At 38.3% G+C, this 28,000-nt stretch overlaps 1 protein-coding gene across 1 annotated transcript in view; it reads right to left on the bottom strand.

The window, feature by feature from the left end:
- The window catches only part of EIF5B (eukaryotic translation initiation factor 5B), a 38,522-nt gene that overhangs the window by 7,422 nt on the left and 3,100 nt on the right, over positions 1-28,000 (bottom strand). The window contains exons 2-17 of the mRNA XM_074815065.1: positions 15,364-15,489; positions 15,190-15,274; positions 14,140-14,791; positions 13,449-13,669; positions 13,119-13,269; positions 11,462-11,557; positions 10,238-10,324; positions 8,404-8,493; positions 6,353-6,648; positions 5,619-5,726; positions 5,365-5,475; positions 4,419-4,486; positions 3,183-3,324; positions 1,599-1,730; positions 765-947; positions 475-636 (exon numbers count right to left, since the gene is read on the bottom strand). Coding sequence (XP_074671166.1) covers positions 475-636; positions 765-947; positions 1,599-1,730; positions 3,183-3,324; positions 4,419-4,486; positions 5,365-5,475; positions 5,619-5,726; positions 6,353-6,648; positions 8,404-8,493; positions 10,238-10,324; positions 11,462-11,557; positions 13,119-13,269; positions 13,449-13,669; positions 14,140-14,791; positions 15,190-15,274; positions 15,364-15,489 — 2,710 coding nt within the window. The remainder of the gene's footprint in view (positions 1-474; positions 637-764; positions 948-1,598; positions 1,731-3,182; positions 3,325-4,418; positions 4,487-5,364; positions 5,476-5,618; positions 5,727-6,352; positions 6,649-8,403; positions 8,494-10,237; positions 10,325-11,461; positions 11,558-13,118; positions 13,270-13,448; positions 13,670-14,139; positions 14,792-15,189; positions 15,275-15,363; positions 15,490-28,000) is intronic.

Here is a 28,000-nt window from a genome sequence, read left to right as displayed (position 1 = left end):
ACGGTAAAACGCTGCAGATTCTGCAGAGGTCCTGGTCATCGCCACTCACCAACTACTCCTACAAACTCGCTTGTTTCACTTTTCTCAAATATAAGTGTATGGGGTTTTTGTTATCAAAAACACACTTCTACTAATAATATATACTTCAACTCAGAAGTCACTGTACTAGTACACTCCAATTTCCATTTAAGATGGGCATCTCCCTCTCACACGTAGCCACATGCCTGAATCCCTTATTAAAGCACACATCTTAATCCTTGCTGCAAGGAAAACTCCTTGATCCACCTCTTTGCCACGGTTGTAACAGACACACCGATACAGCGGATGTGCACTCTCTTCCCCTCCAAGTCATCCTTAGATACTGCTGATATAACTGCACTCTACTACATTCTTGGTTTTTATAAAACACAATTTTTTTTCTTTCCTGGTGCTAAATCTTCTCTCAAATGTCAATACACTGACCAGTTTCCATACCTTAACTCGTAGCTCCTTCATCGGAGGTGGCAGCAGCAGCCCTCTAATCTGAGTCACTATAGGACCTTCTACGCCAGGAACAATAATGGTGTCTCCTTCTTTCAGGCGCCCATTTATCAAAATAACATCTATGGTAGTGCCCATGCCTGGCAGTGCTTTAACCTGAATGAAAGGGGAAAAAGTTACTCCCTATTTAAGCACTTCAAACACACTTTTTTTTTAAGCAGGGAGAAGGGGGTAAGGAAGGGAGAATTTTCTAGATGAATTTCAAAGAATAGCTGCTGAATTACCTCCATGACTTGAGCTCTCAGCTCCTGACACTCAGCTAGTCTCTTGGTCAGCATAGTTTGCGTTAGCTCAACGAGAAGAGCTATCAGACTTCCCATGCCATCCCCTGTGTGAGCAGAGGTAGGTACAAGAGAAACAAAAGTGCGGGGGTCCTTATTTTCATAAAACAAGGCAGCGTTCAAGCCCTGGAATCAGGATTAATAGTTATATAGGGAAAAACATATATACACATCAGTATTAACAGTAACATTCAACCCCAGACAATTACTATTGCATTTTTTAAATACCAATTTTAAGAAACATTGCTACTGACAGTACACTACAGAAGACAAAGCCTCAACCCACACTCAGGAGCAGTACAGAATAACTCTACAAAGCTAATTACCACATCTAGCTTCTAAACAGCATTGTATGTTGCCAACAGAAGTTCCCAGAACTGATGTGATTCATGCCCTGCCAGCATCCAAGGGAACAAGAGACAGATGGGATTCTCCCAGGCAATTCCCAAAGAGAGAAAGAACAAGAACAGAAAACTTAATCTGCTATTCATGACTCCACTGACCACCCACAGCAAGTAGCTGCTACTTTTCTCCAAACTAGCACTCTAAGGATGGAGCAGGAAAAAGAGATTAATTTAGCAACACAAACTTTGGTTTATCAGATGTAAACAAAGTGTCAGAAGAGATGTGACAGTTTTCTTGATATTGCAAGTTCTTTTGTGGAAATAAAAAGAAAAAACAACACCCCAAAACAAAAATCCATACACACAAACCACACCATCCACTCACCCTATTATCATTTTTGTTAACCAAAGAACCTTGAATATTCCAGCCTACCTGTTTCGCAAATTCCACTATGATGGCTTTTGCACGTTCTTCAAACTCATCTTTTGTATTCTTTTTCTGCTTCTTTAAGGTGACAGCTACATCTGTATCTGGACTTTTTTTCCAGTCATATAACCTATCAATCTTAAAAATATAGTAATATGTCAACTTATGCAGCTTACTAAAGGGCATCTTTATGCTTATGCCACATCACCTGTTAGAAATACTTTACCAGTCAACATAGCTAGCCATTTGCTCCAGTAATTAAATCTTTTTATTTGCTTTGGCTGCTATATTTATCTCTGTTTATGTATTTACGCAATGTCAGACAGTATCTCCTGACAGCAATACTACTTCAAGTTTTAAAGATTTAAGCTACAATAATCTAGGTGCACATAGGGAAAGTTTATATACATTAATTACATCAAGTTCAAGTTAAACCATTCAGAAGAAAGAGACCCACATATAGCTTCACATACACAAAAAGCCCAAACATGAAGGGATTTTTTTTTTCCTGAAAAGAGACTGTACTAGTTTTACGAAGAACTTTTCAAAATTTAGTGGTGAATTTGGACCCTCTCCCATTGCTAGAGAAAGGATCACAGGGGAGGTGTTCAAAAGACACAGCTACATACTTCAGAAATACTTCCCTAAGTTTTCAAAGCAGGACAGACTCAGTCCAAGAAACTATTACGTTTGCTGCACAAATCAAAACTACCATCTTTAGAAAATGGATTATAGCCTGGTCAAATAATAGAACTATAAACTGAAATGCAAGAACTTTCAGCTATTTAATCTCATGTTCACTGGAAGCCGTAACACCTCTCCATCCAACAGTTTTTTTAAAAAAGCAGATGCTTTCAACAATGAGATAATGGCGTCCCCAGTTTCAACCATCTTCAATCTTAATGCTCATTTCATTTTTTAAAGTATACTGCAATTTTAACACTGCACATGAATACCCTTCTGTAAGTTCCCTGTTAGCATGTCAAATAGCATCCACAGTCATTGGACATGAGTAATTTCCTTATTAGAATTCATATAAGTCATCACAAACAGCCAGCATAATTTCTCATGCAGAGGATTTCTAAAAACGAGGCTGAAAATAACTGGCTTTACCATCTAACATTGCAGAGCCTAAAATACTTCCCAACACGACTGTTCCATGAGCCTAAAAGTCAGCTTGTCTTCAAGTCAAACTAACACTTATCAGTAGCTAAAATAAAGTAAGACTCTTCAACACAAAGCTCGTCTTTCAGTTTTATCAGAAAATGCACACAAATCCATTTAAGTAGGTGCAAGAAAAAGAAGCACAATGGAAGTACAACTTCCAGAAGTGTGAAGCATATATGGAAGTTACATAAGGTAAAGAAACTTAATCAGTAAGGACTCTGAGAAGAACAGAGATATTGTTCTGCAAAGCTGCTGTAAAGCCATGAGGGCATCAAGCACATGAAAAATGCAGAGAGGATCTAAGAACCACTGCTTCAGACTTTACACAACAATTCCAGTTCATGAAGAAACCAGAAAATTGTCAGATGCCAAATACACCATTAGATTAGAAAAACACACTGTTGGAGTAAAAAGCTATCTTACCTTGTTGAGAGCTACTATAAAGGGGCATTTCTTTGATTTCAACAGATTTATTGATTCAATTGTCTGTGGCTCCAAACCATGCATGATGTCAACTACAAGTATAGCAATATCACAAAGTGAACTTCCTCTATTTCTTAGATTGCTGTGGCATTAAGAGAAAAAAAAAGTTAGTCATGTAGCAAACGGAGCTTTAATAAAAACAATTACAATGTGAAACTTACACTGACCAACAAAAAGCTAAAGCTGATCAGGTAGTTTTTTCCTCAAAAATGTAAACTATATCAGAAAAATAATTCAAATCACACTGTAAATTCCATTAGAGTATGTGTAAGCAAAAATAATAAACTACTATTCCTATTACTGTATTTTTTACAATTTGAGATATGTTCTGATTTTTTTCTGAATGAGAATTGAGACAGTTACAGTGAAATACAGGAGTGCAAAATCTGAACAAGACAGTTTATTATACAATACTACATAAACAATAAGATTATCAGACATCTTTGGTGCCAAACGAAACCTGGCTAGAAGATGAAGCGCTGTAAGTGATAAGATGCCAAGAAACTGATCAGAACATTACCAAGTGCCCTAAGACATGGCATTTCAATGCTTGCAAGAGATTTACATTTAAGAATGTCACATCAAAGTCTTAATCCTTCTGTTTGGAGATTTCACCCAAGCACTACCTCAGTGAGTAGTTATACATATCATGTTTTAAACTTAAAAGTCGATTTAGTGGCTTGCCTGCATGCCACTGGTGTTCCTAGACAGCATGCGATCTCTGCTAAGACTCAGCTGATTTCCAGTCTAACGAACTCAGTTACCTTCACTAGGACAGTGTGAACTGGAGGTTAGGACAAAAGTTTTAATTTTTCAGAGCAGAATACTTAGCCACCTGAAATTCTCACGTTTTCTTCTCCAGCTAGCTTTCAGCTTTCATCTTTCCTCTTACACTAACTATTAAGAAAAAGTTATTTACATGCTTTTTCAGATATTCACGGCTCAATTGGTATGAAGACAGAAAATTAATCAGATATAAAAGGCCAGCAATTACCCAGATACAGAAAGCACCTGCAAACTAAGCAAATCCATTTATTCCTCTACTTCAGGTTGTTGGGGTTCTTTTAAGTGAGAAAAAACACAATGGATTACACAAAGATCTAGCACTTTGTTAAAAACATATCTGGATGCTTTAGCCATCACTTCTGGGAAGTACTATATTGTGAGAAACATTACCTGAAAGACTCATGTCCTGGAGTGTCGATTATCAGCATGCCTGGAATTTTTATGTTCTCTCTGTCAAACTAATATTTCAAAATATTAGCCATCTTGTAAAGATTACACAAGAAGGAAAGAAAAAACCTAAGAGGTGGCAGCATTACTGACAGCCTTTGCTTAAAAATCCAGATACATATTTTAAGAAAGGGCAGCACCCTCCATAAACCAAATCGGTCAAAGCTCATTTCAGTATAAAATAAATTATGCAGCACATTTCCCTAGGTATCAAGTGGCCATAAGCTCAGCTAAAATTGGTAAGACAAGACAAGCCTACAGAGGAAAAAATAGTTCAGGCTAGTGAGATTTATCACCCTGGTTTTGAAGATTTCCTTCTCTCCACTGACTTTACATTTTTAATAAATTAAGTAAAATCTTGGAAAAAGCCATCACTATCAAGGTTTTTCAGTCAGCTGCTGCTGCAAGCAAAATAGGATGCAGTATCCAAAACAAGCAATACAGAACAGTTACTATTTCTGTAACACAATAACATTCATCACTCGGGAATTGGCCCAATTTCAGCACACACAGTAAAAAGGTAAGTTTTTAAACAGAAAATATACTCAGTAAGTTTCAAAAAAAAAATCTCAATTTACAGACAAAATATTGACAAATAAGCAGTCTGTGTATATAAGTGTACTGTCCAGAACAGAGTAAGCAGTATTTATGTATTTTTTCTGAAGAAGTGGCAAGGCATTAACCAAAACCAAATATATCAACTAAAATGAAAAATGAGACAGTCGCCCCTTTTGGGTGGTGGGGAAGAAAATAGGAATTAAAAAAGAACCAACCTCAATATTAGAGATGGGGGGAAAGTACAGCTGTCCACGTCAGATCTCAGAAGCCTTAACTAGTTTACATTTCATGTTTTTTAAAAAAACAGTATTTGAAGTGCTATAAAACTTACATTTTTCACCATCTTAGTTTGCTCGTTAATAGCTTCAAGGGGAACATTAGTCGCACCAATCTGCTGAGTAATACCACCAGCTTCACTGTCCTGTACATGAGTATGGCGGAGCTAGAGACAAAGAGACCAGAAATACTTACATGTAAGAGACTGAAGTCATCTCTTTGAGTACGCTTTAATTTTTTTATTTTCAACCCAAACCACACATGTATAAACAAGATGCACAGGCAGTGCCTTCACAATCCATGTCTTACCTTATCTAAAATTTTGGTCTTGCCTGTGTCTACATGCCCTAGGACACAGATAACTGGTGCTCTGAGCTTTTCAGTGTTCATATTTTTGCTGTTTTCAGCTCGTCGCTTCTACATAAAAGACAAAAAAACTAGTAAGTATAAACCAAAAATCACAGCTCACCTCTTGACTCGATACATACATAAAACAGAGTTAATTGGGGGACTTGAATTTTCAAGGCAGTTCAACGTCTGTCATTCCTCTTTTGGCAAATCAAAAACTTACAACTAACAGTTGAGTTTGGGTGGTTGGTTTTGGTTACAGCCTAGCAGGCTAAGTTACTATATCCACTAACATGTAGCTTTGTGGAAGGTGCATCCTGAAGCAGCATCTTGGGAAAGGAAACCGAGGACATTAGCAGCCACAAAAACGTTGAACAATTTAGAAATACACCTTTTAAAACTCTGAAATATTTATCTGTAAAGGATAAAAGCCTCTCTCTCCAAGAGGGAGAGAGGTGGAAGGGATCGACTGGAGTGCACGCTCTTTGTGATCAAGCTGTCTAAAACCAAATACTTTATCTTCAGGCAAGAAGTATTTTTTCTTAACCCAATTTCTGGACCTGGCTAAATATTAGTCATGACACAGCCATCATTTCAACAAATACAGTTAAAAGGCTTTTCAATGAACTGAAGATTAAGGTGTTGCTTATACAACACAAGAGTCCGGTTGTTCAAATAAAGCTGTATCTTAATACCTCAATTCTCCGTTTAGCTTTGTCGTAAGCTCGCTCTTCCTTAGTGCGGTCATCATCAGAGTCATACTCAGAATCAGAGCTAATCTCCTTGCTGGGCTTTTTTTCCATAGATTGTTTTCCAATAGCTTGGGAGTCTGCCTCTCTCTCATCTGAAGTCTTTTCATCCTCATCATCACTCCCCTCACTATCTTCAGAATCTTCACTCTCTTCTTCCTCTTCCTCCTCATCTTCTTCTTCCTCCTCTTCCTCATCCACTTCATTTTGTTCTTTGACTTCAATGTGGACAGGTTTGCTCTCTGTCAAAAAAAAAAATCTGAAGTAAAAATTCTCTATTAAATTCACACTTGTGGGGGAGAGCACAACAAAAAAACCCTAAAGACTTCTATAGTAAAGTGAGGACAGAGCGGGTTCCAGTCAAGTGCTAGTCAAGACAATTTTTCAACTTTTTTATATTGAAAGTGGTTTATGTTCAAAGCTGCTGACTTGTGTTTAGCATCTGTGCAAGCAGCATGAGTTTGGGGTGGGGGGAGAAACTATATTATCAGGACACTTACACTTGACATCATTCACAAACATTCAGATGAAGTGACATTCTTTAAAGCTGTGTGCACTTCATAAAGGAATGAACACACTACACTTTTAAACAGAAAGCCAAAATACTCCAAATTCAAATATGGATTCTGTGTGTTACTGATCAGGCATGCACATTTAAGAAGTAACAATCAAAACAAATGGTCTCTTCTACGTCTTTAAAAAAAAAAATCTCATCTTAAGGTTTTCCTAGACTGTTCAGGGAAGATTAATATTTTTCAGAGGAATTCTTCAGTAAACAAATTTCCTATTTATCATACTTGCAAAATCATAAGAGACAGGCTAATGAACACTTTAAAGCCATGCATTCTCTTTCTGACAGAGCTGCTAGGAGACCCACTGCTCTTCAAGATTAGTTATGTTTTCTTGCTACGCTGAAAGTCCATCAGCTTAGTAATACACTAAATCTAATTCCCAGGAAGGCTCTTTCTGGATCACATCCAAGCAGCAAGAAGTGGGATGTGACGTTCTCCCCAGGACAGTGGCGACAGACTAAAACAGTCTTCAAGAGGTGAGCAGCCCTTAGTCCTCAGAGTAAAGGCAGTCCAGCATCACAGGAACACACACTTGTGCTGAAATAAATTCCATACTGATGTACACATATGTATATAAAGTGCTGGGAGTATAGGGCTGAGCAACTCAAAGATTACTTGATGACTACTCTTTGATCTTAAAGAATGCAGACACATCATGGAAGCACTAACAACAGTCATCAACTCCTGTTCAGGAAGACTCACAGCAATATGGCTTTCTCCACCACTGGAAGAAAACATCTGAGAAGCTATCCCTGCATTCCTGTGCAGCCCTAACTTCCCCATAAACATTGCTCTTGGCCGCAGACAGAACATGGGTTTTGGCATATACATGCAGGAATATGAATGTTCTGGTAATTCTTTCCTTGCTTCTCTGAGAGGCAGGTGCAGAAGAAGATGAGAGAAGGTAGCTAGAACTTACTACAACACACACACACACACACTAACCTTCACACTGTCTTAGTCTCCTACTTCCTTGAGAACTTGTCTTAAAAGGTACTCTCCTAGATGTTGCCAGATTTGTGTAGCCAAGCTGTTATGGCTTTGGAATGGTTACTAGAGAAATACAGTACCAGGTAAAAGGTTTCCTTAAACTCCCAGACGTGGCTTAAGCACATATTAAGAGGAGAGGATTTTTACACCCATAATAACGAACAAAAAATTCCAGCTGATTTATTTTAGGTAGTAACCACATGTGTGAGTATTTCCAAAGAGTCTTCTTCAGCAGTATTTGTGCAGTCTCTGAAAGCTCTGCCTTTGAGAAGAGGACCTTCCATTTATCTATTTATCATCACACTTGCCTCACAATTTATCTAATGAGGCAGGGAGAGACTCTAAATACAATATATATTCTACAGGAACAAAAAAACTCAGTCCAAAGAAACCTCTTATTCAGAAAAAGCATCCATTTGGTATTTACATGCCCACCTTTCTCTCCATCTTCATCACTAACCATAGCTTCCCAGTCATCCAAACCCGCATCTTCCGTTTCTTCTTCTTCCTCCTTTTCTTCTGAAACTAAGAAATCCAACATTAAAGGAGAAGAAACAGACCAGCAACATGCATTTTTAAGTGCCCCTTCCTTTGATATACTGACAACTGCAACTTACAAGTTTGCTGCTACCATAATTCTACCAAGTTATCTTCATGTTCCCTGAACAGAAAATGCTGCATACTTAATCTTCAGTTCTCTCCACAAAATCTTACAGTGTTAGCATCTTTGCCCAGCAAAACATGTTTTTGGAAGACATAGCTGAACTACTCAGCTAGTTCCTGTCTGCATATCATGCAAGTGCCTGCATAATGCATGCCACACAAACCTCCACCACAACCACGTTCCTTGAAAGGAGCTGCCCAATTAACAGTTAGCCATGTGTAGCAAAGTGACAGAGAAACAAGAAAACAAGCTGGGTTACAGTATTAATTTTAATTAGTGGGAAAATAAATTGTCTATAAAAAGTGCTATTTTAGGACTCCAGATGCTTTAACATAATTATACCATGAATTCCAGAAGCATTAAATATATTAATTCCAGCAGGAATTCAGTCAGATACATGAAGAGACTGCAGCTCCTAACAGATAAATGGCAAAATGCAAATTTTTAGCCCTCTCCAAAAGAGGCATTAAACAATATATATGTTGCAGCACATAGTGTCATGAGACATCAGCTATTTGAAATGAAGCTTAAGTTCCAGACTGCTAGAATATTAACTGGGAACTAACATTCTGCCCGTGAGCCCTTCTCTTTTATGGCAAAGGAACTGCTCCTTCAAGAGATAAGTCGAGTACACATTCAGCTTTGTTTTCAAAAAGCTGGAAATTTGTCAGTATTTGTCTGACTTCAGACTAAGGGTAAAAATTGAAACAGTCTCCTTGCTGAGGAAGCTGTCCAGTAATGTGATTTTGCCAAAAGTGCAGGCAAAAACGAGGGCAACAATCACTTGCTAGGCTGATACTCAGTTTCACAAGCTAACCTGTATCCACTCCATTCAGCACTTGTGAAAGCAAAACATTTGGAATCAAGAATACAATCACTGTGACTATCACAGTATCGATACTAGTAGCAGCGTATTTCCTCCCTGCCCTCCCCTGGTTGCTGACAAACAGCCTTTTAGAAAGCAAATGAAAAGTCAAGGGAGCTAATCATAAGACATTGAATGTGCTTATTTGAGATAGTTGCCTAAGCCAATCAAACACTGAAGATCACTCTGAATAACAGACCTTTACACTCATTTTGAAGCTTCATGCCTTTTTATTCCATAGAATTCCATCAGTTCCTCCCTTGGGAAAAGAGAAAAAAAACCAAAAAGCAACTACCTGAAGAAAGGATGGCCACTCAGCCCCCATCCAGCAAGGTATGAGACTGTCCTGGTTTAGCCAGGATAGGGTTAGGTTTCTCAGCAGTGGGGGGAAGCTCTAGCCGGGTTATTCAATACCATGCTGACCTCCGGGCGCCCAAGTGCGGGAGAGAACGCGTGTGTTGTGCGATTGCTCTCCTCACTGCTGTATCGGTACATTTCTTGCTCTGTTCATTGTTATTACTGTTACTGTTATTGTTGTTGTTCGTTTTGTTGCTGTTGCACTGTTGTATTAAACTTCTCCTTATCTCAGCTCTGGGGTTTGTATTTCACTCCCTTTGTGGGGGAGGGGCAGCGCCTGCGTGGTCTCCGACCCTGGCAGGAACTAAACCACCACACATACCCACCATGCAGTAGTGCCACACAGGCTTACATGTTTTAAGTTTATTTGCATTACTACTAACCTGGCTCTACTGGAAGAGGAATCTCTTCTTTTACTGGTGTTTCCAGTTCTACAGCATCTTCAGCTGGGGAAGTTACCTCCACACTTTCTGAAATTGCAAGAAAGCAAATTGGTTGCTACATTCTTTCAAAGTACAAACCAACTTAGACATACAGCTTCACATTTAAATTATATTTTTAAGTTATAAGCAAACAAAATATGAATGTATGTAATACCAAACCGAACTCAACTCCCACTTATTGAGCTGAAACAAAGTTAGAGCATGTGGCTTATTCGAAAAACATCTGGCTAAGCAGTTAGATTTATGTGATAGGTCAGTTAGTGGCTAAAAGGATTACCATTGCTTTTGAACATTAAAAAATCCTCACTTTAAGAGACAAGAGAAAATGAAGTAATACTAATGAACTACCCATTCTTGCTCTACTGTTCCATATTAGGGAAAAAAAAAAATCACTGACACAATTCAGATAAGGTAAAGAGAATTGGTGCTTAAGTGGTGAACAGGCACATAACTCATGCCAAATGTTAAAAAACCCCAGCTAAATAACAAAAACCACTGATGCAAGGAGGTTTGGGGGGGGTTTTTAAACTAAGGAATAGTCTTGAGAAGAGCCACAGTAATACCCCCCCAGGAAAACTACAAAGCACAAAAGTAAAAAATTCTGACACATTCAATCTATGCCTAAATAGTTCTAAGTTTTCAAAAATGCAAGTTCTCTGAACTACTCACACCCTAGAAACGGCAAACTGGTTTTATATGCAAGAAAACAAATAAACAAACAAATTGTCTCGAATTTAAAAGAAAAGTACTAAAACTAGGATCAATCCCCTTTCATCCTGGGACATCAACTCAGACTTAATTACAAGTCATTATTACTTACACTATATTGTATTTAACCTACATATGCACACAAAGTGTTCAACCTCACATTCATAAAAGGCCTTTACATTCTGTACATCTCCAACATTTAGAAATTCTAAAGAAAATGCCCAGGTTAGGAAAAAAAATAACAGTTGAGTAGATTGCAAAACAAAGGATTAAGTGCACAGCCTTCAAAACAACTTTAGAATCCTAATGCATCAGCAGTTGCACGTGACAGCAGGGGTGTCAGAAGAACCTCAGAGCCACCATGAAGTGCAATTAGGTTAGTCACATTTCCAGCAGTGTTTATAGAATAAATCATCTGATCCTAAACTATTAAGTATCCTTATACGCAAATCACACCTTCTTTATTTTCTGGCTGCTGCTGCTTTTTTTTCTTTTTATCTTCATATATTGGCCTCTTCTTTGGCACAGAGTCTTTGGATGGCACTTCAACACCTATGAAAAAAAAATTGTTAGAAAGAAAATCCAGGTAATTACTAACATAAGCTTTGGTTTAAATGAGAACACATTTTCCAGAATTGCAGTGTGGAGGAAGGAAGTGAAAATTAGATTCAATGCATATTTTCTTTTTAAAAAGTAGTCTGATTTTCAAAAGCTGCAAAACTTGACTATAGTTCTTCAGATGCTCTGAATGCTCTCAAGAAGAAGTTAGATTACTGGGGAGCAGGGGAGTGGAACAACACCCGAACAATCTGATCCTAAGACTCCAGGTGTGAAGCTATCACATACTTACATAGGATTTCGTGAACACACATACCTCAAGTTTAACAAGCATATGTCAATTTGAAGTCTGTTATGCTAAAACTCACTTAAGATCAGTCTGCCAGTCATCCTAGTTTCAGACCATCTGGAGTAATTAAGATGCACAGCTCTTAAAAGTTTAAGGATGTTCAGTAGCTAGTATTTTCCCTTTTGCTCAGTGTCGGGTTTTTTTGTTTGGTTGAGGTTTTTTTCAAACACATAGATGTTTATAGGTATTAAAATAATGGCCAGGTTTAATTCATCAGTTTCATCTTCACCTCACCAGAAAGACAGCACAGTAATGTTGGAAGGGATTCAATTAAAAACAGAAGTTTCATGAAAAGACAAATTAATAATTTAACTACTGCTGCACCTTCTGAAACACTCAACATTCCTTCTGGTACAGTGTGATTTACAGTATAGATTTGACAAAAATCCAGTTGTGGCAGCACACAAATAGAAGAATTTTAATAACTACAACAATGACTGAAATGGCCTTTGTGTATGTTTAAGATACACAAACATTTTACTAGCTACAGAGATTCCTACCATTACACATCCACCTACCAGCAAAAAGTCAGTGTTCTCTACAAATACAAAAAGGATACTCAGCCCTCAGGAATTCATTTGTTTCCTTAGCCACAAGCAAGTTACCAGGAACAAATTAGGACATGGGCTTACAACTGATTGGATATATTTACTTCATTGCAATGGAAACAGACTATACTTGATGGAAAAGCAGCAAAGCTCCTATATATCCTGAAGCAAATGCAAGAGGATATACTGCTCCTGTGGGCTGGCTAATCTGAGACAAAACAATGCACTTTCTTAAGTGAGCACATGAATTAATCCAAAGGGGATCCAGATCGCTGGTCTCAAGAGACCTGCAGCACAGCCCATCCACTTTTCCTGGCCTTTGGACTAAGCAATGGAAAGAAGTGATTTTTCTTAAGTTTCATAACTAAAATCTTTAAACTGCAAGTGGAATGTATTAAAAAGCTAGATATTTGAAGTGTAAGATGAAAATATATAGATATTTAAACATACTTTAAAAAATGAGGGGAGTGGTGGTGGTGGTGTCCCATACACACTGCCTTCCTTGACAACAGAGTACCTTTACATGGAATTAACTTAGTATTTGCCCTTCTAGCTCCAGATAAAAACAATTCATATCCTTTACTGCTCTGTGTTTGTTTTGGGGTTTTATTTGTGGGGTTTTTTTTAAATTATTATTATTTTAAACTTTACTTCTTACCCTGAGCTTGGAGAAGTTTAAGAGTAGCTTCCGCTCTGGCTCTGGCTTCTCGTTGAGTTTTTGTTAAAAGTTTTCCCTCCTTCTTCAAACGCTCCTTCCTCTCTTTTTCCTTCTGTTTCTTTCTTTCTTTCCTCTCCTGCTCTAATCGTTCCTAGAAAAAGGTTAAAAAACATGCAGAAATTTTAAAGCATGCCTCACACAAAAGCTGGCCAAGTGTATATTCTATTCCTGAGAAACATATTAAGAAGTAATCCACCAACTGCACCAGCAAGGGTAAAGGTTAAGATTACCCCCTCCCTTATTCTATCCTCAGAGTAAGATATACAGTACCTCCTCTTTGCGCTTCGCTTCTAGTTCCTCCAGCCGTCTTATGCGTTCCTCCTCCTCTCTTTTTGCCCTTTCCTCCTCCTCTTTCATTTTAGCCAAGGCTTCTTGCATAGCTTTAACTGTGGCTTTACTGGGACCCTTCTTCTTCTCTTTCTCTTTTTCTTCTTTCTCACCTTTCTTTTTTTTCTTGTCTTTTTTCTTTTTGTCTCCCTCATTGTCATCAGCTACCGAAAGAAAAGGCATACATTCAAAGATCCCAGGAATTTTAAAGAAATTCTAAATACAGTTAATGTTTCAAATGTGATAAGTAACACCAAATGAGGAACACTTTGACTACCTAACTACATAAGCACTTCATAATGAAAAAATAAAATTGACTTATAAAGTCAGAGCCTGAAGTCTTAAAGTCAGAGTAACTGTGAAGTGACAAAGTATGTTTGCAATACAGAACTGTAAGCATATATTGTAATAAGAATTCACCATCTGGCTTCTGTTTTCCCATGTACCTGAACAAACTACAGGCCAGAAAAAAGCCACATGTGAGCCCACACAAAGAGGCAGACAAGGCTACCAAATGTCCAGTATTCCCAATTCATAATAAAGCAACAAATCGCTCTCACTGCCTGCTAACTCTATGGTCTTCTTCTAAAAGCTACAGTATTTGAATTACAGATTTAGAAACCATGTTACAAACCCTCTGTTCCTGCAGGAGTGTCTCCTTTTTCCCCAGTGCCAGGGATTGCCATGACTTCAGGAGAAGCCTTCTCTTCAGCTTTTTTTGGAGCTTCCTTAGGCTTTGCTGGTTCTTTACCGCCTTCTAATTCTTCCTTCTCTTTCTGCTTCCTGAGTTTGGCTTTTTCTTCCTCACGTTTTTTCCTTTCACGTTCTTTTTTTTCTGCCTTCTTCTGAGCCACTGTTTTTACTTTGAATGAAGGTTCTTCTTCGTCATCCCCACTTTCAGCAGCAGGAGTGGACTTTGGTTTTTGGTTTTTCTTTTGTCCTTTCCTAGACTGGGAGACCTCATCTGATTCATCACCGCTCTCACCTGTAGACACTGCCCCCGCACGCTCTTTGCTTTTCTTAATGTTAGTTTCATCTTCTTCTGACAGATCGTGCTTTTTATTTGATTTCTGAGTTTTCCCTTTGCTTTTCTTAAGCTGTGTCTCATGATCATCATCATCGCTGCCAGAAAGCATGTCTTGTTTTGCTTTCTGAGGTTTTTTAGGTTTTTTATCTTTATCTTCCACTTCCTCACTGTCATAGTCATTTTCCAGATTGGCTTTTTTACTCTTTCCTTTCCTTTTTTTATCTTGTTTTGATAAGCTTTCTTCATTGTCATTTTCAACCTGGTAATTAAACAATTCGATAATCAGCCATGAAAAATTACTTGCTATTGTGAGCTAAGAAACAGCGTTGAGAGATATCAAGAAAAACTTCTCTTACTGAAGACAAAGTCTGAAAGCAGTAACTACTCCTGCTGAGTGTACTACACCTCAGCCCACAATTAAGATTTTTTCTGATTGGTTTTGAATAATTATCAGCATGAACACATGGCTTCTGGTAAAATCTTTCACAATTGACTTGACCATGAAAATATGATCAAGTATAATTAAAAATACATTCTAGCTGTATGTTTCACATAGGATCTCTAACTACACTGCAACACTAGAACTTTTCTGGGACAAAGGTGTCTCGTATTTCAACTATTTCCTATTAAATAGCCCACCTCCCTCTCCGTGTTCACCTTTCCTGTAGAAGGTTCCCTGTCAACTTTCCCTCCTTGCGCCTCTATTGACAGTTCTTCCAGCTCCTTCAGGATATCATCTTCACTAAAATAAGAAAGAAGTTATGGTACTTAAGTAACAGAGTTTTTGTATAATGAAATAAAACAAGACAGATAGAAAAAAACTGAACTTACTCAAAATCCTGTTTCTTCTTCTCTTTTTTCTTTTTGCCTTTGGATTTCTGAGGCTCTTGCTCCTTTGCAGCTCCTGCACCTTCTATCTCAGCAGCAAGGGCATCAATATCAATATCATCTTTTGCACTAAAATGCAAAAGGAAAGTATAAAATGAATAAAAGCCTCAAAACATAAAATCAATCACAAAACATAAGCAATGCAGAGGCAAAAACCACATTTAACAAATCATTAGGCACTATTACCTCATCCTACCCAGTAGGATGAAAAGGAAAAACCTTTACACGTCGTCTGCTTGAAGGGAGGTGGGACAGTAAAACATGTTCAGGTTTTGCAACACGGTCTTTAAAAGTTTAGATGTGAGATTTGATAAAACTTTTTGGAAGGATATAACTAGGCTGTTTCACTTTAGCCCTTCAAATCACAGTAAGTGTCACTGAAAGACTAGCAGTCCCCACAATGAAAACGTAAAAACAAAGTACAAACAGGAGAAGTCTTGCAGTGTAGTGACCAGGAAATTCTAAAGTTCTGTTAAGAAGCACTTAACCTGCTCCTTTAAACACCCTTTAGCAAACAAACAAAAAAGCTACTGTATTTTTATTTAGCAAGTAAGCTGGAAGCTGTGAAGAACTTACACTTATGGTAACAGTTGCCTATGCTTTGCCGTCAGACTGAAAAGTTTTTTTCTTATCTTTCAAGAAAAGTCACATGGAAGAACACAGCTCAGCCCTGAGCCAGACTCTAAAGCAGATAATAAAAAATACCAACATAGTTGGCAAGCAATCATTTCCACCACTTGCCTTACTATTACCTCTCCCAGGCCTAAAGAAAGCCAAAAGTTTCACTAGGCATCTGAAATATGCATCCTTCCTCCTTAGATCTCATTATATCAAGTTTCTCTTTCGAAAGCATTTTCTTTTCTTGCTATAAATAACCTCTCATCTGCAACTAAGCAGAAGTGGTTTGTTTCCTGTTCATCAATAGTTGTAATTCAGATGCACTTTTTTCATGACTCATACTATGAGAATTGAGCAAAGACTATGTCTAGTGTCCAGAAGTTTTTCTACCTCATCACACTCAACATGCACCTGTAAGAAAGGTTTACCTGCTTCACACTTAGGACTTCAGTACTCAGACCAAAACTGGTCTATTAAAATAGCAAATATTAGGATGCTACCTTCATCAGCTTGCAGTTTCAAAAACCATTTAATCAATCTATATCTCACCTAACTCCCTCTTAGATATGTGGGCAGAAAACTGTTCTTTGTTTTACAATTTCACTGTCTCAATTATTACCACTCCCTTAGGGCAAATCAGCCAGACAAAGGTTGACCCACCAAACACCTGAATCTATATCCAGAAAACAAGGGAAATAAATTTCTTCCAGATTCAGGACCTCCAAGGTATCAGCAAATTCTAAACTACCAGAGCTTCAGCCCTGCCAATTTACAAACCCAGAAGTTGAATATTACTAAAGAAAATCAAGTACTTCATTATTCATTTAAAGATTCTGAAATTCAGTAAGTCTAAGTTGTATCCCCTTTGCAAAAGGAGAGGGATGAGAGAACCATTTTATAAGTTTAAGTGAATACTGATATCCACAAAGCCATTTTATCCCAAATATTGGACACAAGCAACTCACTGTCTATATGTGACAACAACACAAGTAAGCAACAATGCACTTCCTTTTTTTTAAGTCCAAGGCTGATTAGCTGTATTTTTAAAGATCTTAAATTTTCTTCTACATAGGACTGAACAAGCCAAATAAAAAGCAGCACAATGAAGCACCTCCCTGTACAGCACCTTTATTACCAGAGATACTTTTAGTATCACCTTGAATACACCTAGTAGTAATTCTTATGTGCTGACATGGTAAGTAATAAATTTCTCAAAGAAAAGTAACTCTCAAATAGTTAATGCTAGATTTCTAAACCAATCCCACCTCCCTCAAGAAGAAAGAAAAAACTTTTTGGCCACATCCACCTTAAGAACAGTTGACTTGATGTTTCAGCAATTTAAGAGCTGCCTTTATAAGCAGTTTAACTGGCTGTGCACCAGGGGTAGCACAGACAGCTGAAATAAAATTGTCAACAATCATCTCTACAGTTAAGAGTTAAAGCCCTAATATCAGACTAACTATATTGCATCTAAGCCTACACATAGGCCCTCATGTTTCTTTTTGCATTAAGTGCAGCGTATCAGTTTGTTAAGCACACTTGCTTACTTCCTCCTACTCTAGGAGTTAATGGAGGAGATTGAGTCAAATTCAAGCCTGAAATAGTTTGAAGAGACCAAAACACAAGCTCCACTACTACTTCTTCCACGGCTGTACTGCTCCCACTACTACAGGATGTTAACCATATGGTTGTACAGATATTAAAGAGCCAACCTTTTAAACAGCTTATATTTTACATGGATATCCTCGAGGCTGACTTTTCACATTGCAACTTTGCAGAAAGTTGTGTCTAAACATAAGACACTTTTTTTTTTTAATGCTACTAGCAGAGAGGGTGCTTATGGTACCTTATGCCTTCCAGGATACAGACTTTAAGGGGGGGTGAGTTTATCTGTTTTTAAAAATCAACTCACTTCAACTGAACCTTGAAGAAGAAAACTTCTTTGGGTAAAAAGAGAAAATCTCAAATCAAACAGTAAAAAACCTAATTCATTCACAGATATTAAGCTTTAACATCCACCAGGAAGAACAGTTTAGCAATAATAATGAAGACTGTTCACCTATCACAATAGTGGCATAAATACAGTACAAGAGCCTTTCCAACCTTGGCTTCCACTGCTTAACAGTCAATGGTTTCCAAGAAATCTATACTTTCCACTATATTTCCATTTACTGACACAGCAAGCTTCAAACATTTGAGCCTCGATGAAGTAAAAAGTAAAATTAAGGCTACATGCACTTATATATACAGTTATAATTCTTCTTAAGAACTGTAAAGCAAGAATATCATTGGAAAGCCAAGGAATTCAAATATTGCCTTCCATTACTAAGAGTTTATTCCCACACTGACCTTAAATTTCCTCACCTTTGAAAACTGTAATAATATTCCACAAGGATTTCATAATAAAAGAAAGTTGAAAAGAAGATTGAGAAGGTGTCCTCCCTCTCTTCCTGGGAAATTCTTATGTCATAAGGAACCCCCTGCACTTAGATACATAACAGGAGAGCTTCTTTCCTATTGGCATTGGAAGATACACCTAGGAACTTTTTCCTGTGAACTTTATTAAGCAGTCCCCAAGCACACATTTCAGAAACCCAACCACTCTTACAGGAACCTCCTCCAAGTCCCCCAAAAGGTCTCCACGCAGCCTCCCTTGCCCTTCCACTCAGCCTTCACAAGGGTCCTAACCCCAACCCTAAGTCTGTCTGACACAGGAACCTGAAAGCACCAATATGGTCAGTTTTCAGTTCTGACCTTGAATTGATTTTGCATGAAGACTTCAAACACAGACTTCACATCCTCACTGCCTTAGGCCATTCGAGCTCATAATGCTTTGGACTCAAAGGAGGCTTGCTGTTGATCAGGTTCACACCCAGAGACAACTCCATGTTTCCCCAGCACAAGAAGCTCAAGGAGGTCTGGAACGCATGAAACCAAAAGCAAAGTGCTACTGCACCACTGAGAAAGGGTTGTTTCCCTGATTTTCTTTTGTCTCTGTTTCAGAAGTAAAGCCTGAGCCACCTTTCTTATACTCACATACCTTTGATTCCAGCCTCTATTTTCGCTGCCAGATATGAAGAGTTCTGACACTGCTAAACCAGCATTTCAGTGCAATAAAATTAAAGCAAGAGTTGTGAGTGTATTTCAGTCACAAACCTAAACAAGCAATTTTCAAAACATTAAATGGCTGCAGCCATTCCTCCATAGAGGTCTGTGCCTAATACAGGGCAAAACTATGCAGCAGGAGAAGCCACAACAGTCAGGCTAATTAAAGGAGATGGCAGTAATCAATAATAAATATGCAGAGATCACCACATTTCAGATAGCAAGCAAAACTACTCTTCTTTAGAGTTACATCACTGATTAAAAAAAGTGCTCTACATTTCCCCTACGCTATTTGACTGCCTTCTGCCATTTAAACAGGATTACAGCAATATAAGACTTCAAAATATTCCAAGGGATTTTTCAAGTAGCATATAGAAACATTCACATACTTTATACTGAAGAATATTGACCTTACTGCCCTAGAAATGACATTAAGAAATCACCTGTTGCCCAAAAGGGTTCCAGTAAAAATCATCCGCATAGACTACTGAAAACCTGCATTACATAGGGAAAGATGCTTATGAAGAGATTCCTGAATAATCACTGGGTCACTAGTTAAAATGCCGTGCTAGCACACCATTCTGTACCAAACCACGATCAAACATACCCAGATCAACCCCAAGTGTTTGGAGATTTTTTTTAAGACAGGCATGGGCAACAAAGGCAATTCATCAACATCTCTCACATAATCAACGCATCAAAAATCAGGCCAGTAACAGAAAGTGACACTCCAAAAAGACAAGCTAAGCTACTTGTGTTACACATTAAGCAAAAACAGTGACAAATAAAGCTACAATCCCAAATCCTGCCTACAAGAGAAAGTATGAAACTTTTTCAGTGTGAAGATTAAAGCAGAGTTAGAAAATAAACGAAGAGCTGTCACCTACCACTGCTCAGTCAGATGTAAAAAGACAACCAGTAGCTCTCCTACTTATAAGATCCCACACAGTTGCAAGCTATTGAGTCAGAAAAGTGTAAAAACCTCGTGACTGATAGATGCACAGTCTGTAGAAAAAAACCACTGCAGTGTTTCCCTTGCTAGTACAGCAAGGAAACAATACTCAAGGCTAGAACCCCAGTTAAAAAAACCCTCAGCTATTATATAAGCATCTGCTAATAAAATACTAAAATAATACATACCTTAAAGTGTTGGGCTTGTTGCAGGGGGGTGGGGCATGGGGGGAGAGGTTTAAAGCATGAGAAACAAACACAGTTTTGGAGCAAGTTCTTTTTCTGATGCAACAGCCTGCAACAGCCAGAACCTAGAAATTCCCTGTGGAAGCCATCATGAGGCCAAAGTTCACCCTAACACAAGCTTTGATTTACCGATATTCAAGCTTATGTTAATCCTGGTTTCTACATACTATGGTTTTGCTTTAGTCTTTTAAGGGTATGCATTGCCATTTTGCTTACAAAACACTTAAATTTTAAAGTTCCGTAGTTTCTAACAGTTGCACACAATTAGCGAGATGTATTTTTGAAGTCTGAAGTTTCACCTTTACTTTTGCAGTCTAGAATATTACAGGTGTTAATTAGTGCACATCTCACCAGAACAGAAGTTGTCATGCTCCAAATCAAGATTTAAACTTATAATTCTGAAATAAGATAAAAACCATCAGAGTTTCCTAACAAAGTATTTCAGAACAGTTACAAGTACATTTTAATTATCTATTGCTTCTCTCTTACACGGAAGGTTAAAAAAATGACTCCAAGTACTGGCATATTCAATATATTCATCACTAGGGATTTTCACAGTGTGAAGCTTCCACACTAAGGACAGATACCACAGGCGATATAATCTCTGTAACAGACAAATCTAGGCACAGAAACTTGAAAGACTTCCTGGCATTGCCCTGGAAAACCAGGCCAAATGCAGGGAAGACAGGACTACAGCTATCGAAATAAGAGTCAATAGACTTTTAGCTTTTTTTTTTTTTTTGCTCAGTGAACTTCTGCAGCTGAAATGCATAACTGCCCTTCCTTGCCAAACAAGCTTCTCCAGCTTTCTGTGAAGGTTCTAGTGAAGGACAGACTTCTTGTTAGTGTCAGTCGACTTGCATTTCACAGATACTCTGATAACAGAAAAGCGTATTTTATTAGCAGACCACCAGCAAACATGCATGTTTTCTTCATGCTCTTTCTTAAGACCACACACAATTATGACTTTGAGTACACTTATTATAGTGCCTACAATACATATCCCTAAACACAGGGCAAAACTTCATTATAAATAGGCACCATGCATCTATGCATAACAGAGATGGCATCCTGACTAGGCAGCAGTAAAACAAAGAGCAAAGGAAACTATTAATCCATACATGAACTGAAAGAGTGGAGCAACGGGATTAATTAGCAGTATACAAAGGAGCTGAGCTGCCCTCATTTATATCACTTTGACTCTATTGAAATTAGTTAAATGAAACTGCACAAATTAAATGGAAGAATTCAGCTTAAAATGAGAACAAGCCCTTAACTACTGGAAATCCAGCATCCAGCTTTGCAACCAAAGTCAACAGGGTAACACTCTCCTGCTGAAACTAAAACTAAAGGCCACATGCAGACTCAAAGATTACCAGCACTTTTTGATCCACTCCACTGAGCGACACAAATATGATTACTAAAGCTTGCCTTCATCTTAGAGCTAACTGAGATAACAAGCTAAGTCAAATTACACTAAAAATATTTTAGGACTGGTATTTTAGTTAGGATTGGTTTTAAGCTGTGTCTGTAAAGATGAAGTTCAAATGTCAGAAAACACCATACAATTAAAACCAGACAAAAAAACCATTCATGTGCATGGGGCAGAAGAGTCAGTAAGTCAACACAGCAAGAAAGTTGCATCACTGCTGTGAACTCACTGCCCACATTCCTGCATAATCAGAAGAGTCATTTTTGCTGAGGCAACTTTGGAAATATTTCATCATTTACATGACACCAGCTCTTCTAACCACCTTCAAAGGAACATCACTGTCATTAAGTCATTTTCTTTTGCTTAAAAAAAAGGCCCTTGAACTTCAAAAACACTGGAAAGAAGCTGAACCATCTGTTTCCATGTGTTTGGTTTTGCAATAGTTTTAGCCCAGATAAAACTAATTCTTTTAGTCAGGTCTTTACTCTCCCCTAGAGCACCTTATCCATCCTCTGTTACTGGGCTTACGACCCACGTATACAAAGGTGCATTTCTAAATATAACTTATCCAAAATTAGCAAGTTACCAACACTGAATGGCATATTTGTAGTTGGTTTTACTTGTAGGTATTAAGATAAATTGGCATTCTCTCTTCCAAATAAGTTTTTAGAGCAACTGGTTTAAAATTCTACAGAACACAAACCACTTTGAAAGTAATTATTTAATTGTTCAAAACCATGCACCACCAACTTGTTCTTTAAGTGGGTTATGAAATCGAAAATGCAAGCATCTGCTGGCTCAGCAAGGCTATTCAAAACACAAAAACAAAGCCATGGCTTTTTTCTCATTCTTACCTATCAAAGAACATGAACACCACAAACTTCTCTTTTAAGAGTAGAAGCAGTCACCTTGTTTTTCCTGCTGAAAACATTTGAATTACACATGCCTGAGACAGTTTGAAATTCAGGAAAGAATGAACTGCACTCCTTCCTCAGCCCAAGCAGTGAAGGATTGTCCACATGAGCACCAATTATGCAACCCACCACTGTAGCTGACAGGCTTAAAAAAAAAAAAAAAAAAAAAAAATCACAGCCCCAGAAAAAGGCCACCCTCCTCTTGCCTTTTCCTCAAACTATGGGACAGGGGAGGGGAGGAGTGACTTCCTTCCCCATTCCCAGGCACACTTTCCCCTCTCATCAGCTCAGGCAATCCTGGAGCCACAAATCCTTGCAGAAAACACCTTTTTGGCAGCAGTTCAAATCTCACACCCGAGTTGTACTGTGGATACATAAGCATTGAATCCAATGCAATGGAAGCAGTTACTGCACACAGCTAGGGACAGCAGGAGTAAGACCACAAGGTTTGAAACGTCTGACAGCTCAAGCGAATTAAGTGTGATGTGAAACTACACCTTCGCTATTTTTCCCTAGCAAGATGAAGGAAGCTGGCGAAGCTACCTAATTACATGAGACAGCAAGGAAGTAAAATTTGACTAAAAGGGTAATTGCTTTTTATTCAGGCTCCCAAGACAATGATTCCAATTTTTAATATTAAAGAGTCATGTCTTCTCTTTCAAGTTTGGCTGGGGGAAGAGTAGAATAACTATCAGCTAAGCAAAACCTTCTGAAAAAGACATAGAAAACACAACTTTTAACCTCAACGAATTCTAGAAAAACAGAAAGTCTCCTTTATACAACTGAGATTTAAAAAAAAAAAAAGAAGAAAAAAGAAAAAAGCTCACCATAAACTAGAATTCCCATTTAAACAAAGATAGAGCAAAATTTTTATATAAAAAGCTTCTGTTGTGGCTAGTACCTGGCAACACAGAGCTCTGGAAGAAAGCAGTTCTTCAAGGTTCAGTTTAAGTGTTCACATCCCAAGAGAACAAGATGACTAAAAGCATGCAATATGAAACACCAGGTAAAGAACTAGCATTCAGTCTTCCCTGAACTAGTTCTTTTGGGTTTTGTTGGTTTAGAAAAAGTGGAAAGATGAGAGAAACTACCTCCAAGTCCAGTGTTTTACAACTTCCATATCCTGTGTATCTCGCATTGTAAAAAATCAAAATACATCACAAAAATACCATTTAGAACACTTCATGCAATACACTTTAGATTGCCTACAATCCTGAAGAGCAAAGCATGCCCACCTACATTAACTATAATTAAAACCAATACTTCCTTCTTACAGCATGTATCTAAAACATATTTCAGTGTTAAGATAGCAGATTCATGTTTAAAATCCCCACTAGACTACTGTAAAAGAAAAAACTTTTTCTGTATGTAAATTTATTATCAGTGCTGCAAACACCAGGATCATCAAAACACACATCTTCTGTAAGAGAGCAACTGCTTTCAGACCAGAACACCCACCAGACTACACTGTACTACTTTAGCAAGCCAAGCTTAATGACCAAAATAATTATGTGTGCACATAATTTGTGTGCAGAAAAATTATTTCCTCTACCATCTAGGGGACTATTTTTGCAAAGGGAGGAAGAAAATGAGTATTATGCAAGCATTAAAAGTTACTAAACTGGAGATTTTGTCCAGAACTGTAATTTTCACTCCTAGGCAGCTTTTAAGTGATGAACAGCACAGGACAAATGTACAGCGGTGCACATGAGCCCAGGCTCAGAGAAACAGGACAATACTAATGCAAATAAAACCAGCAAAGGTATGCAGAGTTGTCAGCTTGTCTGGCTTACTATTATGAACATCAACAACAACAGCAAAGTTTAACTTAACGTAAACCTCTGACCAAGGCTTTCTAGAGATCTTCAGAGAACTGAAAGAAGAATTTCTGCAATTCCTGCTGGCTTACAACATACTATTTTCATACTTTTCATAAACAGTAGTTATACATAAGGCATAATATATTCATAAAGGTAACCAAAGAAGAGAATCAAGATTTTGACAGGAAAAACTGCTCCTAACAATTCACTTCGTGTACTGTGGTGTTTTTTGGTTTATGTTGCCATTACCACAAATATTTGAAGATCCTTAGTCTTTTCACAATGATGCTTTGCTTAAAAAAACAATAAAAATCCAACAAATGTATAAAAATAGTTTTCTTGTAAATATGAAATGCCTGTGTTAAAAGCTATAGGTTGGGGGGAAGAGAACTATACTTTTGCTTAGAACAGGATAATAAATTTCTGTAATGGAGAAATAATTTTGCATTGTTTTACTCCATCTCAGTACAAGATCCTGGCATCTTCCAGATGAGATTTGCGAAACAGGGATTTCAAGGGTTTATCAGCTGTTCTCCTTGACAGAGCTCAAAGCTTTCTGCTTGTGGAAATATTTTTGAGAGCCAGACAGAGATAGCTATTGCACATTTTCTGGTGTACAGAATGTTTCTGAGCTACAGGTGTTTGTAGGCTTTCTAGCCTTCACAGAACTTTCCCACAGGCCATTAAGAAGATTTTACTTAACATGCTAATAAAAAGAGAGTCAAATAGAATGACCAGTATACAATGCCAGCAATTTAATTTGCAGAAGACAAAGCAATATAGAGCATCAGCAACAGCACTGTAAGTCTTATTTTAGCAGCAGTGTTCACTCTTGGCTGCAGAATCACAGCTGGCACCTGTAAGTTCTAAAGCAATATGCATGAATGATCAGAGTGGTATGCCTAGGCAACAGTTCACAATATTAAAGGGCACAAGAATAAACATACCTCAAGACTATTTACTGGAAGCTAAGGAAAACTAAGAGAAGAGGAAGATGACTTAAAGCTGGGAGAAGACAAAACACATGAAAAGCTAGCACCAAAGGGGAAGATCCGTATTCCAGTCAGGAAATAATTTGTAGCATATAGCACACTTACTTGGAAATCTACAGCAGCAGTTTGAGCTTGAATTCAAAGCACAGTTCTGTACTTTACAACAGCCCTTCTTCCCACACATTTAAAAAAAAATCCTATACTAAATTCACAAAGACAGCAGAGTAGAACCTTGACATACTTTCTGCCATTACAGCTCTATCCAAGAACCAAAGCATAACACATCACTCCCAGGAGGAGCTAGACTACACATCAGAACATGTACTCTTCCATTAGGAAAGCCTGAAAAGTCAGATACCTCATCTTTTTATTGAAGTATTTGCTATGAAGTCTCATTTGAAAATGAGTGATCAATGCAACCATAAAAATTCCAGAGAGGAAACAATTAAAGCAACTTCCATATGGCTTAGGAGCTAATTATGACCCAAGACACTCTCCACCTTTACAAAGCACCTCTCTAGTATACCACACTGAGTTTTTCCTACAGTCACCACATATCTGAGCGTTCTAGATAAGTATGTTCTTCATCAGCAGATGCACAGCAATCAAGCAGCAGGAGTCAGTAAGAGTTCCAGAGGAGCATAACAGAGGTGCTGGTATAGTAGAAACTGATTTGTAGGTATAGCTGTTGAGGTAGCAATCTCTATTCATAACAGGTGACAGTCCTGCATTCCCATTCTTTCCCTGCTCACCATAGCTATCATGTCGCTCAGGGTCTTGTCCCTATGTTCCCATGGCAAAATTCATCCTCCCCTTCCAGCACACTTCCTGGACATTTACCAATACTCATCACTATGACCTCTACTGTACTCAACAGAAACAAGGGAGGAGGAAACTACACGACAGAAGTCAAAGCTATGGGGATAAAAGCAGAGTAAAGATGACTTGTACCTTCCATAACTTGTCTCAGTACGTCAGAAGACAAGCAGAAAGCCTCCTTCTTGTCACATCAATTCTCAAACCAATATTCACAACACAGACATACAACCTGCATCTTCCCTTGTAATTCCTCTGCACTGCAAGTTATGCCCCTGAGCTGCCACATGCCTTGGGAGTTGCAGCCAAGTGTGATGTAAGGGACTGTATCTGTAACATAATTGTTGGGGAAGGAGAGAGGAAAAGGAAGAGGAAACAAATAAGACTACATAGCACAGAACTGAAGATGCAGGAGGCGAAACCAACTGGAAGCCTTTGATTACACAGTGCCATTCCTCTCTCGCTCTACTGGGAAAGGAAGGGAGACTGAGATGTTGAAGTCCAACTCCAAGATAAAGAAGCAAATACATGACGCAGCCTCTCCCTGGAAGGAGCTTGACATTCACAAGGGTGTCAGCTAGAACCAACACCATGGTTCTATGGTGACGATGAGGGTACCTCTGCACACAGAGCCTGTTCCAAAACATCACTGGCCTTCCAGGTCCATCTTTACTCCCATCCCCTCGAACTCCCTGCTATAAATAAATCCAGTCTAACCACCCTGTCCTTCTCAAACACGTATATGTTTGAATTCTTCTTCCATATCACCCCTCCCATTGCCATACAACTGTGTAGCCCTCTAACACAGTATTGTTACCACTAGTAGCAGTCTATAAGCTGTGTACTGCATTTGCAAGACCTTAGGACTAAAGCCTGTCAGGCTTACTTTGGCTGAACTTTTCTTGACCTGCCTGCAACTGTTACTTGATTTAGCTATGACAGCAATTTTTCTAACTGACCAGGTGCCTATGCCTGATTTTACTTTTGTTTACCAAGGCATGCTGCAACCATAGTTTCATATAGAAAGCAGTAACGACCAGTTACTCTGTGTAGAATGAGATATTCACAACTCTACAACAATGATGTAGTGTAGAGAAACACATGCCTGGTATGGTAGCAGAGGCCTTGAGAAGTGGAGACACAGGATGTAGCGGAGAGGAGTGCAGGCGTGGGATAAACAGAGATGGCTTGTATGGGCCTCGGCACTGGACACCCCACAACTAACCAGCAGTCAGCTAAGAGAAATGCAGGCCTGGACAAAACTGGTTTTAGGGGTAGCAAACAAGAAAGAAATAGTATCTAATATATAGTGCCTTTTACATATTTGGATGTAACACATAGCTGCAAAGCAATGAAGAGCAAAGGCATAGAAGCATGTTAGCAAGTATATAAAAATGATCGATCTCAAGTGGATCCTAGAGTGAGGAAGATGAAACCATCAACACGAATGACCATACTGTTCCTTGTGAAGGACACCTGATGCTGACAACTCGGCGTTACAGCTCAGGATGAAACCACTGACCTTAGGACTCAGAGCAGCAATGAGTCGGTAAGCATAACTACTGTAACTGCATTATTGCTCTTTCTTTTTTGGTAACGATTGGATCTGAATTAATAATCATTAGGCTCTCAGGATTTCAATTAGTCTAACAATAAATTCTTGGCCTCTCTTTTAAGGTATGATAA

This window comes from Strix aluco, chromosome 2 (genome assembly GCF_031877795.1).
Source record: "Strix aluco isolate bStrAlu1 chromosome 2, bStrAlu1.hap1, whole genome shotgun sequence".
Classification (NCBI taxonomy): domain Eukaryota; kingdom Metazoa; phylum Chordata; class Aves; order Strigiformes; family Strigidae; genus Strix; species Strix aluco.
Note: the sequence above shows the minus strand (reverse complement) of the source record. Positions and strands in the feature narration are given on the sequence as shown.